At 37.2% G+C, this 15,858-nt stretch overlaps 2 protein-coding genes and 1 long non-coding RNA gene across 4 annotated transcripts in view; 1 reads left to right on the top strand and 2 right to left on the bottom strand.

Annotated features, from left to right (window-relative positions):
- LOC127536250 (uncharacterized) overlaps window positions 1-8,182 on the top strand; it is a 37,812-nt gene extending 29,630 nt beyond the window's left edge. The window contains exon 3 of the long non-coding RNA XR_007945241.1: window positions 8,131-8,182. This is a non-coding gene — a long non-coding RNA (uncharacterized LOC127536250). The remainder of the gene's footprint in view (window positions 1-8,130) is intronic.
- LOC127536227 (H-2 class I histocompatibility antigen, Q9 alpha chain-like) overlaps window positions 1-15,858 on the bottom strand; it is an 82,169-nt gene that overhangs the window by 33,075 nt on the left and 33,236 nt on the right. The window contains exon 9 of one of the 2 annotated variants that reach the window (XR_007945230.1): window positions 5,204-5,669. The exons of the other annotated variant lie outside the window; for it this stretch is intronic. The gene's annotated coding sequence lies outside the window, so the exon portion shown is untranslated. Of the gene's footprint in view, window positions 1-5,203; window positions 5,670-15,858 lie in introns of those variants that run through there. 2 annotated transcript variants of the gene reach the window in all.
- LOC127536226 (class I histocompatibility antigen, F10 alpha chain-like) lies at window positions 5,902-15,372 on the bottom strand. Its single transcript, XM_051956027.1, has 8 exons — window positions 15,259-15,372; window positions 9,321-9,581; window positions 8,544-8,822; window positions 7,877-8,179; window positions 7,174-7,299; window positions 6,928-6,945; window positions 6,715-6,764; window positions 5,902-6,436 (listed from the first exon to the last, which is right to left on the bottom strand). The coding sequence occupies exons 1-8, from the start codon at window positions 15,308-15,310 to the stop codon at window positions 6,398-6,400; spliced, it is 1,128 nt and encodes a 375-aa protein (XP_051811987.1). The 5' UTR covers window positions 15,311-15,372; the 3' UTR covers window positions 5,902-6,397.

Genomic DNA, 15,858 nt, shown 5'->3' with positions numbered 1-15,858 from the left:
CTGGTTTTGTTGCCCCTGGCTCTCTTTCTCTCTGTCCCTCCTGCTCTGTTCCTGATCTACCGCTGCTGCGTCTGTGAGTATAACTGCCGCCCCTCCCCCGCTCTGCTCAGCGCAAACACGTATTGACCAATCACGTCTGGCTTGAAGAGAAAAAAAGTGAGAGAGCGTGGGTAAGAGAGAGAGGGTGCGAGAGAGAAAAAAAAACCAACACGGCTCCCAGCACGGCTCCCAATAAGGAGCCGGCTCCCGTCGGTCACTTGAAAGATCCGGCTCTAAGAGCCGTTTCGTTCGCGAACGACACATCACTATAGGATGGGAAGAAAACCACAGTGGAGGAGATATAAAGCCAAACCTAATAAAATGTTTGGTCTGTGATGATTTTCTGATCAGCAGTGGAAGGTGGACGGATTCAGGATTCACAACATTATTATAATATAATATAATATAATATAATATAATATAATATAATATAATATAATATAATATAATATAATGTAGACCTGTCCAGGGTGTCCCCTGCCTTCGCCCGAGTCAGCTGGGATAGACTCCAGCACCCCCGCGACCCTAGTGAGGATAAAGTGGTGTGGAGAATGGATCGATAATATAATATAATATAATATAATGTAAAAGTTGAGATAAATATCAGGATGTGAGTCTGTGTGCCACTACAGTGACTAAATGTGGTCTAGAGCTCCATCTAGCGGTTAAAACCTGCAGTACAGCGAAGTTTAAAAGGCTTTTACTTTGTTTTTGTTTTAATAATAATGTGTGAAAATCTATCTTCTGCATATCAGATGAGGTTTAGGAAAACAGCTCGTTAAGTCCATAAGCAAAAAGGACTTTGTTTTTTAGATTAGATCTCAAAGTATCTGAACTATCAGGAGAAACAATATAACATGTAATTTAGAATAATGAACTTTTTGTTTGGCTTTGAAGTGTAGGCAAAGCTGAGGGAGAGTCAGATAACCAAGTGAAAACTTGTTGAACCAGAATCCTGTTGATGTTTAGACACCTGAGGCTGTTTTTCACTTTGCTGCTGCTGCTGCTGTGGAATAATTACACTGAGATGTGCTGAGGTGGATGAGTGGGGATTTCAACATTGCTTTGGATGGCCTTCAAGATAGGTGGCCTCCACGAGCCAATTATTTTATGGCCTCTAATTTAACACAGTTTATGTACAAATTTAGTATAACTGATATATGGAGACAAAACAATCCTGATGTGAAGTCATATACTTGGAGCAGTAAAGCACACACTAGTTTATCACACATAGACTTTTGGCTGGTTTCCACTTGTTTTGATAGAAGCCTCATCAGTGTCAATATCCGCACTCAGACCACAAAGCAATTTCAATACAAATTTCTCTAAATCCTAATATTCACCAGAGGTTGAAATTGAACAGCTCTATTCTTAAACACGAAGCTGTTTCCAAAACTGTCCTTTTGCTAATTGAGCATTTTTGGAAAATATCTTTATTAGAAAAAAATTCTGTAGTCATTGGGAACTGTTAAAATTCGAACTATCAAAATGCTTTAGAGCATACGGAAGTTCAATCTCTAGAGCGAAAAAAGCTGAAGAAGAAAATCTAATCTCAGAAATAACATCAATAACACAAAAAATACCTGGAAATTTAATTGAAAGTGAACATCAACATTTAATGAGTCTACAAAACAAATTGGCCCACATTTATAGATTGAAGGCCGAAGGAGCCTTTGTGAGAAGCCGGAGAAGATGGCTGGAGGAAGGGGAACAGAACACTGCTTACTTCTTTCGACTTGAAAGAATTCAAGCTAAAAACAACACAATACAAAAACTAAATATTGATGGAGACATGATAGATGACCCTCGAAAAATAGCTAATTATTGTTCAGATTTCTATACCAAATTATATGAATCAAAATATTGTGAAGAATCCACCTCTCATTTTTTGGGGTCTCTTACAGAAACTAAGTTAATCGGCACTGATTTGAAGGAATTCTGTGACAGACCACTAAGACTACAGGAAGTTCTATCTGCTATCGAACACCTCAAGCCTAATAAGTCTCCAGGCACAGATGGGATTACCTCTGAATTCTATAAAACGTTCTCCAAACAGCTTGCACCCTTCCTCCTCAGTCTTTTCTTAGAAGGTATCGGCAATCAAGCCCTTCCTCCTACCTGAACCCAAGGCCTCATAACTAATACCAAAACCAAAGAAAGATCTGCTCCTTATTGATAACTGGCGTCCAATTTGCTTATTTAATAATGATTATAAAATATTTGCATTGATATTTGCTAAAAGAATAAAATCAGTTTTAGATCAAATAATTGATGAGACTCAATCCGGCTTCATGAAAAACAGACATATTTCCAACAATATTAGACTAGTACTTGACTTAATTGATTATTCTGATTTATGCTCTGATGAAAGTCTGATCCATTTTTTAGATTTTTAAAAGGCTTTCAACACAACTGAACATAAATTCATATTCCATGCCTTAGATAAGTTTGGCTTTGGTTCTTATTTCAGCAGTGCTATCAAAACAATGTATATAAATGGAAACTGCTCAATCAGATTGCATGCTGGTACTTCTTGTTTCTTAAACGTGGGGTCAGACAGGGATGCCCCATATCTCCTTATCTCTTTTTGCTTTGCACTGAGCTACTCACTGACTTTATAAAGCTCAGTCCATTAAAAGGTATCTCAATAGCTGGTAACGAAGTTATCAGCCAACTGGCCGATGATACAACATTAGTTTTAAAAGATCTCTCTCAGATACCTTTATCTATTGACTTGATAAATACTTTCTCTGCTGCTTCTGGACTTTGCTTGAACATAAAGAAATGTGAATTGCTTACTCTGAAATATTGTGACATCCCTTCCATTTGTAATACAAAAGACACTATTACTTACCTGGGAATCGTCATTACTAAAGATAAAGAAACCAGGTGCAATCTGAACTTTGACCTAATTATTAACAAAACTCAGAAAAAATTGAACCAGTGGTTACAAAGAGATTTGTCACTGAAAGGCAGAATTTTGCTGACCAAAGCTGAGGGAATATCCCGTCTTACATATGCTGCTTTATCTTTTGATATTAACAAAAGGGTCTTAAAAGATATTGACAGGTTGCTGTAGAACTTTATATGGAGGAACAAAATCCACTATATTATAAAATCAGTAATAATGAACTCATATGATAAGGGTGGACTTAACTTTTAAGACTTCTACACTTTAAACAATACTTTCAAAATAAATTGGCTTAAACAATTCATTAAAAACCCACCCTCAATTTGGAACTTCATACCAAATTTTATTTTCTCTAAATTAGGAGGCCTAAATTTCCATTTATTTTGTAATTACAGTGTTGAAAAATCCCCTCAAAACTATCCAGCTTCCATAAACAGTTGCTTCTCTCTTGGTCATTAATCTATAAACATAATTTCTCCCCACACAGATACTACATATGGAACAATAAAAACATCTTATACAGAAACAAATCCTTGTTTTACCCTTTCTGGTATACTCACAAAATACTCTTGGTTCATCAGTTGTTTAACCCAGATGGGTCACTCATGACATATCAAGAATTTACTGTAAAATATAGTATCATAATCCCTCTTAATGAATTTAATATTGTTATAAATGCAATCCCCAAAGGAGTAATCATGTTATTTGGAAGTACAGCAGGACAGACTCCAACATTATTACCCACTGATCCAACCAAACTTGAAATTGGTCAGATTTGTTTCTCCTCAACAAGCAATAGTAATCGTCGTATACGCTCATTATTTCAGAAAGATGTCGTATCAGTCCCATATGTGGGATCTTATTGGAACACTTTTATTAATAACCTTCACTCGAGACAGACCTGGAACCTGCCAGCTATATATATATATATATATATATATATATATATATATATATATATATATATATATATATATAGAGAGAGAGAGAGAGAGAGAGAGAGAGAGAGAGATATAAAGTAAAAGAAGTACCTTTTAAAATAATTCACAGATTTTACCCATCAAAAGTTTTTTTGCAACAATTTAAAAAAAAGACATAGACATAAATTGCTCTTTCTGTGAAGGACACCCTGAAGATGCATTTCATTTATTTTGGTCTTGCCCCTTCTCCACCAAATTATGGGAAGATATTTGCAAATTGATTTCTACTTGTATTGATTCAGATTTTTCCTTATGCTTTGAACATATTTTTGTTTGGCTTCACTGAGGATCCATCTGCCAAAAGAAAACAATTTTAGATTATTACTCTTATTATATATTTAGCCAAATGGCATATCAACAAATGTCTATACAGTAATCAGAAACCAATTCTTTCCATTTATGATAATGAGGTCAAACAATACATTAAAACTATTAGACATTCCACTAATATGAAGGCCATTAAGACTGTTGATCTGTGTGCTCTTTTTAATATATTTGTATAATGTAATGTTCTGAGGTGCTACACCTGAGTGTTTGTAAGCCCCTGGCGACTTATTTTTTACAGTGTATTGTGGCGCACTGTACTACATTGTTTCTTTAACTAAAGATTTCTATATAAAAAACCTGAGTTGATCAGTTTATAGTAGGCAGAGTGACAGCGCCCCCTCTGGACACATCCTGTATCTTCCTCTGAGGTCATGATGGGAAACCACCTCAGAACCACATAAATTTTTATAGACAAGCCAACTTTATTTAAATGGCTGTGGAATTCTCGAAATTGACAAATTAAAGTACACTCCTCTTAAATGGTTTATTCCTACCTGAAGATGTCAAATTCATTTCTGCTGGTCTCAATCTGTCAGTTTCTCCTCATAAATGACTCACAGCAGACGTATTCAATGAATTAGAAGTTATGGAAAAAAAATCTACAAAAATGTTTTTAGCATCAATGAAGAGTCATGAGCAGTAAAAAAAAAAAAAGAAAGCCGTAATTTCAAGAATTTCTCAATTTAGGATAAATATACATATATACATTTATCCACCTAATCAGCTAAATAAATAAAAAAATCCTTTTACATTTACATTTGGAACAAAAAACACAAAACACACTTAGTTTGTTTTTATTTAAGCATTAAATTCTAATCTGTATCACACTGGGCACAACAATGGCCTCAATAATCCAGACACCACACACCGACCCCAAAGAAAAATGACAAATAAATATAAGCCAATAAACAAAGCTTTGAGAAAAATTTCACATGAAGAAAAAAATCTGAAGGAAAAATTTCTAATTGAGAAAACCTGCTAAACTCTAAAATAAAATTTTGCATGTAGACATATAAATGTTGATCAAACAGCAAAACTTTAATTTCCAAACCCACTAAAACAGCTGCACAGATTAGAGACCATTTACAGACCATCAGAGATCTGAATCTGATCAACATGTCAGATGGCTGAGACTGAAATCCTGCATCAACTGTGTTAAACCAAAATCTGCTCCATTTTGATCATTTGATGAACTCGACTGACAAAAGGATAATCAGTGTTCATCAGTCATTAATTCAAACACAAAGCTCTGTTCAGCTATGTTAACATGAAGAGCAGCTGTTTGTTCTCTCTTCCTGTCTTTGACCTCAGAAAGCTGCTGCAGTGATTCTTCTCCACAAAACATCTGCCGACACATCTGGACAGCAGCATCACCTCTGACGTGTCATTCATTCACTCAGAGGAAGATTCACCTCGACAGTCAAACTTCTGACAGAACATTTACCAAGAAAAGAATAAACACGCTCCGCTTAAAACATCCCCCGTCTTATATAGAGTACCTCTAAGTGCAAGAAATAATAATATATACTGGACGATACACCTACAAAATGATACATCTTCACTACAATAAAAAAAAACAGTCAGGTCAAGGTCATACACCCCAAAAACCACATCTACATTCCCAACAGGCTTAGTGTGCGCAATATGACTGACATCCCTCAACTAGTTTCTGAGCTATGATCCGGAAACAAAAAAATATTTGAAGTGCCTCACTATGACCTTGAAAATCAGGTCAAGGTCATACACCCCAAAAGGCACATCTATACTATATAGAGATGGCCTGGGTGCAATATGAATGAAATCCCTCAAGTAGTTTCAGAGATATGCTCCGGAAACGAAATGCGGACGTACGTATGTACGGACAGACGTGCCCACGCCAATATCCCCCTTCGTGCCTATGGCCGGCAGGGGATAAAAACACAAACTGCATTTAATGGCAGCATGTAGACAGAAATGAACCCTGGATGCTGGTAAACTAGAAAAAAATGATGACTCGAGGCAGAACAATCAGCAAAATGTTTCACAGAGGAAATTCAGACACATTTGAACAATTTGATTTCAACTCAGAAGACTTTGTACTTCGCCTGGTTTTGTAGATTAAAAACCACAGACTGAGATTTGTTGATTCCACATTCATTCATTAGTTTTTTAGCATCTTCTTCTGTTCACCGCTGATGTTCTGTTGAGACAGTTGAACAAAAAGATAAATAATGAAGCTGTTCTTTTTCTTTTTCATAAATCGCATTCTGTCACCTTTCACTCTATACTTTACATCTAGATCTTATTCTGTAGTTACAATGAATCACACAGTGAGAAATCAGTCAGACAAATATTTTAAATATAAAACATCACAGGACAACAGCATGTCTAAATGTTTCTGAATGTCTGGTGAAACCACAGTAATAAATACATGTGTGTTTAGTTCGGTGAGCTGCATTTACGTGATAATGGACTCACCTTCTTAGGGTCTAGATCTTCGGCAGAGGAAGTCGAAGTTTCAGAAGTGCCTAAAAAAACAAAACAATTCATTGTGAAAAAGAGAATTATGTTGTGAGACAAAACTTGATTTTAGTGGTTTAGTGATCAAGTTGCTCCAATGGATGTTTAAAAAAATCTTCATAGAAGGAGTTCAAAAGTAGAAAATAAACTTGAAACATGTAAAATACTTACTGCTGCTACGACTGAAGCCTGAAATACAGAAAACAGCATTACAGAGGTGTTATTTATTCAGAATGTATGAAAGGACAGCAATAAAAGCTCTAGTATAAAACATTTCAACTAACTGTCAAATATCTGATATTTAGACTTTGCAGACATGAAAAATATAAAGAAAAAAAACAAAAAAACTACAAATGTTGATGTACATTGAAACTAACACGGCCTAAAAGATGATTAAAAACATGTACTGTTCCTCACTTTTATATTTTCTTCCCTTGATGACAACATAGATGACAACTGCAGTGATACAGGCTATCAGGACCAACAGTCCTACAACACCTCCAACAACAGCAGCAACAGCAGCAACAGGGAACCCTGAAGAACCTGGAACAAAAACCAGACATTCACCCTGTTTATCTCACTGTTGAACCTCTGGATGGTCAGATTATGTTCATCAATGTAACTTCTGTCATTCGAGCATTTAACGAAGACCACAAACTAGAGAGATTACAAGTGTATTTTAGTGAATATTCAGACCACAAACGTAGTAGTGAAGCTTGTAACTGTTTGATTTTTTTTAAAAATATTGGCCTGCTGAAAAGTGGTTTACAATATTGTACATAATTTTAAAAGGCTGCTGCAAATTGTGATTGTATCTGAATGATGGAAAATCACGAATAAAGAATAAACTGTCACTGAGGTCTGAATGCTTTAACAAATAAATACTCTCCATGTTACAAACACCATGCAAAGGTAAAAATATCAGCATCAAATCTAAGTTGTTCACCGATCCGAATCACTTGTCAGCGGCAGTAATTTCAGCAAGCAAACATGAAAGCACTGATCAAAAACACCCACATTTACATTATGAAGATAAATTCATCCCATCAAAGACAACAGAAAGAATAACATCAGTTTTACAGCAGCTGTGAAGAAGCATTTCATCAGATTTCAGTGATACCTTCATTGGTCCTGATCACTGATTTATCCAATGTGGTGATGATGTCGTCTTTGACCCCAGACATCTGAAACACACAGTCGTACTTCTTCCAGTCTTCAGGAGCGATTGATGAAATCTTCAGGTCAACACTCATCTGGAAGGTTCCATCATGGTTGGGGAGGATCTCTCCTTTGTCCACGTCCTCATGAAGCTCCTCTCCATCTTTCCTCCAGAACAAGTCGGCTCTGTCAGGGTAGAAACCTGTAGCGTGGCAGGTGACCGGAGAGGAGGAAGTCTTCTGGAGGAGAGACACTGAGGGAAGATCTGGAGAGACAAGAGAAAGACACCTCATAGTTTCTACATTAACTGAATACTAATATCTACATTTATGTGTAATGGAGTTCAAATGTCAAGCGTAGTTCAGAGAAGAGGGTGATGGTACAGAAGAGAAGAACGAGATGAAGAGATGGGAACATGAGAGAAAGTTAAAAAAAGCAGAGGAAAGATACGAAAAGAGACAGAAACGAAAAGACAAAAGGGGGAGGAAAGGATGAGGGAGGCAGAGGAGAGAAAAAAGAAAGTGTAAACTTAGACACAGTGGGTTGGTTATTACAATGTCAACGTACATCAGAAATTGAGGCAAATTAACATTTTATCAAAAACATCAAATCAGGTCATGTGATTTTACCTTTTCTCATCAGGGAGCTCCTCCCATAGTTCACATACTTCTTTATCCAATCAGGACATTCCTTGGTGAAGTAGTTCTTCCAGTATGATATTGGAGCTTTGTCTTTCTCCCATTTGAGTTTGGTGATGACAGCCTGTTGTTTTGGAGCGACCCATGTCTCAGTCTTCAGGTCAAATGATAGCCAGTCTTCTCCATCATAACCATACTGATGATATCCATTAACCTCATTTGTCTCATCATCCCATTCACAGCCGTACATGTTCTGAACAAGGTGAACACCTGAGAGACAAACAGACATCAAGACTGCAGTAAATAAATGTGAGATTGCAGCAGTCTTTTGTTCATCATTTAAATCACATATTTTCCCACAAAGACTCACTGATCAACACATTTCTAACCAGTTCATCTACATCTGCTGTTATCTACCTCTAACAGACAATCATCATGTGAACAGTGTGAACATCTCAGACTGAGACAGAATCTGCTGGGAAACATTAAGATCCAAACACTCCATTTCCTGTCTCCACCACAGACACACACTGCCTCCACTAACACACTGAAATTAAAGAAGGAAGAGAAGCAGACATGGTATACTGTTGTGTGTGTGTGTGTGTGTGTGTGTGTGTGTGTGTGTGTGTGTGTGTGTGTGTGTGTGTGTGTGTGTGTGTGTGTGTGTGTGTGTGTGTGTGTGTGTGTGTGTGTGTCACAGAGAGGGAGAGAGCGAGATAAAAAGCGACTGTGTGTGTACATGTTTCTGAACAACTGTTCATTACTCACCTCCAGTCCGATTGAAGCGCTGCTTTGCAACTTCAATGTTAGCTTTGAAGGTCTGCTCATCACCAATGGACTTCTGAGTGTTTCTCTCCCAGTACTCAGGTCCTTCATTCTTGGCCATCCAGTCCTGCTTGGGAATCACTTCCTTGATGTTACTGTCATAATAGTCCAGCTGTACACCATCCAACATTCCCAGATTGACAAACTCTGGGAAGCCGGGTATTCCTGATGATGCCGTGTAGAAGTACTGCAGCGAATGTGTAACTATGGCACAAGAAAACACAGTGTCACTGTTTTAAATAGCATTGAGGGAAGCAGAAAACTCCAAATACAAACATGCAGTACAGCAATCTGGGTAAGGCTGTGGAAAATAAGAGACCAAGATATAATAAAATCAGTAGTTACTAATAAAAATCTATGAAGGGCTTAATATTTAAACACACACACAGAGTTGTATTTAGGTTAAAGAAAAATAATACATTGACTTTATTTTTTCAGTTAATAATATACATGCAGTTTCGACACTATGATATTTCAACAATTTTGTCCTGCCTTATGGCTCTTTTTTCATCTTCTTTTCTATATAGTGGTTTTTACTTGCATAAACTCTGAATATCACTTGGACAAAAAGTAATGAATTTGGATATTTGGACACAGAGAATGCCTACAGGTAAAAATAATAAAAACACAAGGCAATTTTTAGTCACTGTGTGCTGAGAAAAAGATGAGAAAAAAAGCAAAACAGATTTTAAAGTAGAAAAAAACTGAAAATAGAAAGCACAAACAACTCCACCAACAATTTATGTGTAATTGTAGTGATAAATTAACAGAGTTTGAAGTGATTTATTTGCATCCCTGTAATCTGATCATTTAAAGTCTGAAATCAAAAATCCAAAGCTAATGTATTCTTGAGATCTGTAAGATCTTTAGTTTCTTTAATTATTAATTTAATAAAAATAACAGAAAAAAATGAGCAGAATTTAAAGACTAGGGCTGCATTTACTCATCACTCTTCACAATGGCTCCAGCAGGATTCAACAGATGTTGTTCTAAAACTCTGGAAAAGTAGATGCTCTCTATTAAATCCACTGTTACATTTCAATGCCCCAACAGTTTCATATTCATTGATGTATTATCTGAAAATTAAATATTTTAAAGTTGGTTTCAGAGAAAATAAAATGGCTAATTTAGAATTAAGTGACACAGAAGCACCCAAAGAATTCAGTGAAGTTGTACTTCGGTTAAGTTGAAAAGATATTCACAGATTTGGACATCCGGCATCTATAACTCATTAGATATAGCTTGTCAAAACATAAACGATGCCTCTTTCAAATCTTTGTAAGCCAGACAATGTGCTACAAGGCCAGTTTCATCAAAAGTCAGTGTCTTTCAAGCTGCAGAAATAACATTGGTGTCAAAGCGCAACTGCTGCAACAGCGAAGAGAGACACGAAACAAATATTCAGTAACTTCAGTCTTACACACTGTAGTGTAACCAAAATCACTGTAGCCTTCAACTGGCTCCTGATGATCACACTACAACTATTGGTTTGATATTAAATATTTTTTTCATAATTTTAAGTAATTTTTGTTTGTCGTAAAATTCAGTAACGTCACTCTTATGTACTGTAGTGTCAACAAAATCACTGCAGCCTTCAATGGGCTACTGCTGATCATACCACAACTCTTGATTCGAAAATAATAATTTTAAGAATTTTTGATTGGTAATAAAATTCAATAACTTCACTCTTATTCACTGTAGAAACTTCAAATTATTATTATTATTATTTTTTATATCAAACCAAGAGCTGTAGAATGACCAGCAGGATTCAGATCATGGTTAGAGTTTGAGTTATTTTTTCCACAGTACATAAGAATGAAGTTATTGTATTATATTTCAAATAAAAATTCACTAAAATTCTGGGTAAAAAAATATTATATCAAACCAAGAGTTGCAGTATGACCAGCAGGAGCCAGTTGATGGCTGCAGTGATTGTGATGACACTACAACATATAAGAGTTAAGTTATTAAATTTCTTTACTCATAAAAATTCTTGAAATTATGAAAAACTATTGTTATATAACACAAAGTGTTGCAGTATGATCAACAGGAGCCAATTGATGGCTTCAGTAAATATGGTGACACTACAGTAAACAAGAATGAAGTTACTGATTATTTTTCGTTATAATAATTCCTTAAAATTCCGAAAAAAATATCTAATATCAAACCAAGAGTTGTAGTGTGACCAGTGGGAGTCAAGTTGATGGTTACACAGAGTTTAATTTCTCTACAGTACACAAGAATGAAGTTATTGATTTTTTTACCAATAGAAATTCCTTAAAATTATGATTTTTTTTAATCAAGAGTTGTAGTATGATCAGCAGGAGCCAGCTGATGGCTGCAGTGATTTTGGTGACACTACAGTATATAAGAGTTAAGTTGTTGAATATTTGTGTCTCTCTTCACTTTTGCAGCGGTTTTGCAATTTGCAGACAGTCCCTGTTCATTCCTTGCACAGCTGGCTGCTCATAGACACTAATGTTATTTCTGCAGCTTGAAAGACAGCGACTTTTGATGAAACTGTCCGTGTAGCACATTGTCTTGCTTACAACGATGGGAAAGAGGCATCGTTTATGTTTTGACAACGTACATCTAGTGAGTTATAGATGCCGGAAGTCCGAACCTATATCTTTCCAACTTTACCGAACTACCATCAATCCCGTGATTATTAGAAAGCTGTTCAAACCCAGTATTACTGAACCTTTCAAAAAAGCAATGCCATCATATTACATGACTGATGCTCTACACAGGAAAAAAAACACTTCACTACAAAACCAACCAGTAACCTATCGACACCTACGAGCTAGGTTGATCAAGGTTGATGCTAGAGGTATGGACCTGTACCCGTAGCATCTGTACTAGAGGTATGGATATAGGGCATATATGACATATACATTGCCATTGTTTCATGCCGTGATTTTGTTGGTATATATACAGCTGTTACATAACGTTAACCATGACATAGAGCTACTGAAATACATCTTATACTCTATTATAAACCATCGACATGGAAGTCCTGTTTGCCGTGAAAATGGCCACTCGATAGGGGGCGCTGGGGTATTTCAGGCAGCGAGAATTAAAGAAGCAAATGGAAAGTGCCGAATCCGTAGGCCACAGGCTACGGGTACGGGTCCGTATCTGTAGACACTACGTATGATCAAATGTAATGACAAGCTATGATATTGTAAGAACATGTTCCTCTCACCTGATGAAAATGAAAAATCGGACTTTTTATTTATTTTACACGTTATGACTACTGCCACCAAATTATCTCCTACACACTAAATATTTGAAGTGACAAACACTTACGATTTGACGGATGCGTTGTTGACTATTTAAGGATATAAAGATTGAAAAGGCGAAGTTCATAATGTGTAGTTGTTGACAAGAAACGTTCTCTTTCAATCATTTTTGTGCTTCTATGTTTTCTTTATTCATGCAGTGCATGAACTTCTGCGCTGCGCATTTATGCTGCCATTTTGGACGGGCCTGGCTTGGTCAGCACCGACCTTAATCAGTGTTGCCAGATCTCGCGATAGAAACAAGCAGTCAGCTCTATGGAAACAAGCCCAAAACCATCCCAACAGCTGAACTGCCACATCATGTCAATGAGACGCCTCTTGATAACAGTAAAAATATGTATTTGTTTTTGGATGCACTAAATTGACAGTAAATTGTCAATATAACCTTTTAATAACTTAAATTTTTAAACTCTGATGAAAAGAAACTTAGATTCTAAAGCTCTGATTAAAATAAAAGTGTATTATGACTTCTGTGTCAGTCGAGGTAGATCCAATTAATTCTCCAAGATGATCCACAGCACTGATGGATGTGTGCGACAGGCTGTGTACGTGGCGATCTTTAGCTCATTTGTTTGTCTTGTGTGGTTTTGTTTTGAAGTGGTGGAACCAGCGTCTGTAAGCCTTGTGGATGAGAAGGTTTCAGAGGTTTTTTTGTGCTTTTCCGTGCCACCATGTTGTACTAAATGCTAAAACTGCATGGTGAGCCTGTATCTCACATTTGCAAAATCTAGGACTGCTACCTTTCAGAAATGACAATAAAGGACGCCCACCACGGCTCCTCAGGGCCACGACCACCCAAGGAGTGGTTGATTGTATTTTTTAAAAAAGCATTTCAATGCAGATTACTGTACAAATAAATTATTTAAAAAAACCCATTTATTTCTAAATACAAATCTTATCTTAACACAATTAATGTATCAACACATTTATGTGTGTATGCATATATTTATTTCTTTAGTACTCTTAACATATCACAGTTCTGAGTGAGTGTTTCTTGAGATGGGCAAAGTCCAATTATTGATTACATATAGGCAATTCAATAAATGTCTATTAAAAACTTAAAAGCATTAAAAAATATAAACAACTTAGGCATTTATTGAGTCACTAAAATACTGTAGAGTATATGACCACATCAGCATGATTATAAGCATCCTCTGGTAAATTCACAACCAGATACTGTAGGAAATCTAGCTGATCACATCATGGTGTCCCTTACCATATGGACTTCAGGAGATGATTAGATGATGATAAACTGTGACCTGCTCATTGGGTCCGCTCTGTTCACATGTTTCTTACATGTTGGTCTCCTTATGCTGCCTTACTTCAGCTTGTCTATGAGCAACAGAAAACAGTTTGCCTTGTACCTATTGCCACTAATGCTGTCAAGCCAGGAGTTTGAGTCTTCCCACTCACGTCTGTACTTTTGCAAATGTTTTTGCTTCTTTGGACGTGGTGGAGTTTTGGCTGGAGGCATTTTTAAACGCGCGGCTGCAGCAGCGTCTGTAGCAGTGTCTGTCACCAGGCAACCCGCGACAGGACCGGGCAGGTGGGCACACAGAGACGCAGACACGGAGGTCTGCAGCCCGGTCTCACGGGGATTCGTGAAACTGTCACGTAAGTTTTAGTTTCGGTTTCGTGTGCACCAACACGATTTCGTCATGTTTTTCGTGCCGCTCACCACGAAATGCACACCAATGTATTTTAAACGGCGGACTTTTCGTGCCACTCAGAACGTATTTCAAAAGAATGTGTATATTATATTTTTAATGTAAAACCGTGGCGAATCCAACGCTATATTTTGCATGACATCGTCCCTAAACATAACCATAACCATAACCCTAACCATAACCGAAACTAAAACTTACGTGACAGTTTCACGAATCCCCGTGAGACCGGGTTGAGGTCTGAGGTCTATTCGCTGTACCTGGCGTTGGGTCTTCTCTACATCGCTCCTCCAAACATCCACAGGTGTTGCTCTGCATGTGTATGTGGGGGCGGTAACTGAGAAACGAAGGAGTGGACGGATCCTGGAAAAGGACAAACTATCGTGTTTCGCTTTGTTGTGGAGAACTGGGAGATAATCAGGAGCGGTTTATGCAGCCAGCAAAGCAAGCCCAAATAAGCGACTACACTTTAGAAAACAAGCCCAAAAACCCGCAACCGACGAGATTTGCAAGCGACTTTACAAAAAACAAGCCCAAAGTCGCTTATAATAAGCGGACTTGGCAACACTGACCTTAATGATTCTGAGAGAATTAAAATGTTTGACCTAATAATCACAAATAACAAGAAATAAATGACAAGTACACTCATAATAGTCTTAAAATGACGTCAGAGAGTTTCTCGGATAAACTTCAACAGTAACCAAATGAATTAAAATGATGAACAGACAGGATTTACTAACTTTAAAATTAATGGATATTTGTTACATTCTCTGAAAATTTCCATAATCTGCAAAGATATACGAGAACTAAGCATTCAATTGTAATAAAACAAACCGTGGGATTCCTTCGGAAAAACGACCTCACTTGATATGAGCACAAATAAAGGCAAAAAAATAAAATAAAATCCTAGCTCACCTGCTGCCGTGCCGTGTACTCCCAGGAGAAGCAGAAACATAAAGAGCTTCATTGTGACCGTCTGATTCAACACTTTCTACATTTTCGACTGATGTGTTTCCTTGTCTGGACAAAGAGACCCTGCACTTCTCAAACAAGGATCACAGATGAAGTACGGTAGGACTCCTACCGTTGTGGAATAGACCAAAAAGTGAGTATAAAACACCCAAAATATGTTTTTGTACTAGAGGCTAAATGCTGTGGTTTATTTTAGTATGACAGTGAAGAAACATTTTCGTTTATATGGCTCCGTAAGTCTGGATGGGATCTGTAGTGACTTCGCGCATGCGCAATTCATCTATCGTCTGGCCGTGGAGTGATGTGGGTCTCCCCCTCCCCTCACTGAGACTGCTGCGGGGTTACTGGACTGACAGCCTGAGCTTTGGGAGGGGGAGAAGCTCACAGCAGCACCTGCTGCTTGTTGAGGACAGTAACTGCAGAATGAGCCGAGTTTTCCTATCAGTCTCCAAAACGGCAGAAAAAGTCGCTAGATTTGTCGCTAGTCGCTTTTGACAAAAAAAAGTCCCTAGGAGCTTTGAAAAGTCGCTAGATTTAGCGAGA

This window comes from Acanthochromis polyacanthus, chromosome 11, assembly GCF_021347895.1.
Source record: "Acanthochromis polyacanthus isolate Apoly-LR-REF ecotype Palm Island chromosome 11, KAUST_Apoly_ChrSc, whole genome shotgun sequence".
In the NCBI taxonomy this organism is placed as follows: Eukaryota; Metazoa; Chordata; class Actinopteri; family Pomacentridae; genus Acanthochromis; species Acanthochromis polyacanthus.
The sequence above is the reverse complement of the archived record's forward strand: the minus strand, read 5'-3'. Positions and strand labels throughout refer to the sequence as shown.

What these genes read in the sequence shown, in the direction of transcription:
- LOC127536226 (XM_051956027.1), bottom strand. Translation starts at nt 15,310, where the DNA reads ATGAAGCTCTTTATGTTTCTGCTTCTCCTGGGAGTACACGGCACGGCA. An exon ending in GCGCTTCAATCGGACTGGAG is followed by an intron (nt 8,823 to 9,320) that starts GTGAGTAATGAA and finishes TTTGTCTCTCAG; the next exon opens with GTGTTCACCTTGTTCAGAAC. An exon ending in GAGCTCCCTGATGAGAAAAG is followed by an intron (nt 8,180 to 8,543) that starts GTAAAATCACAT and finishes TTGTCTCTCCAG; the next exon opens with ATCTTCCCTCAGTGTCTCTC.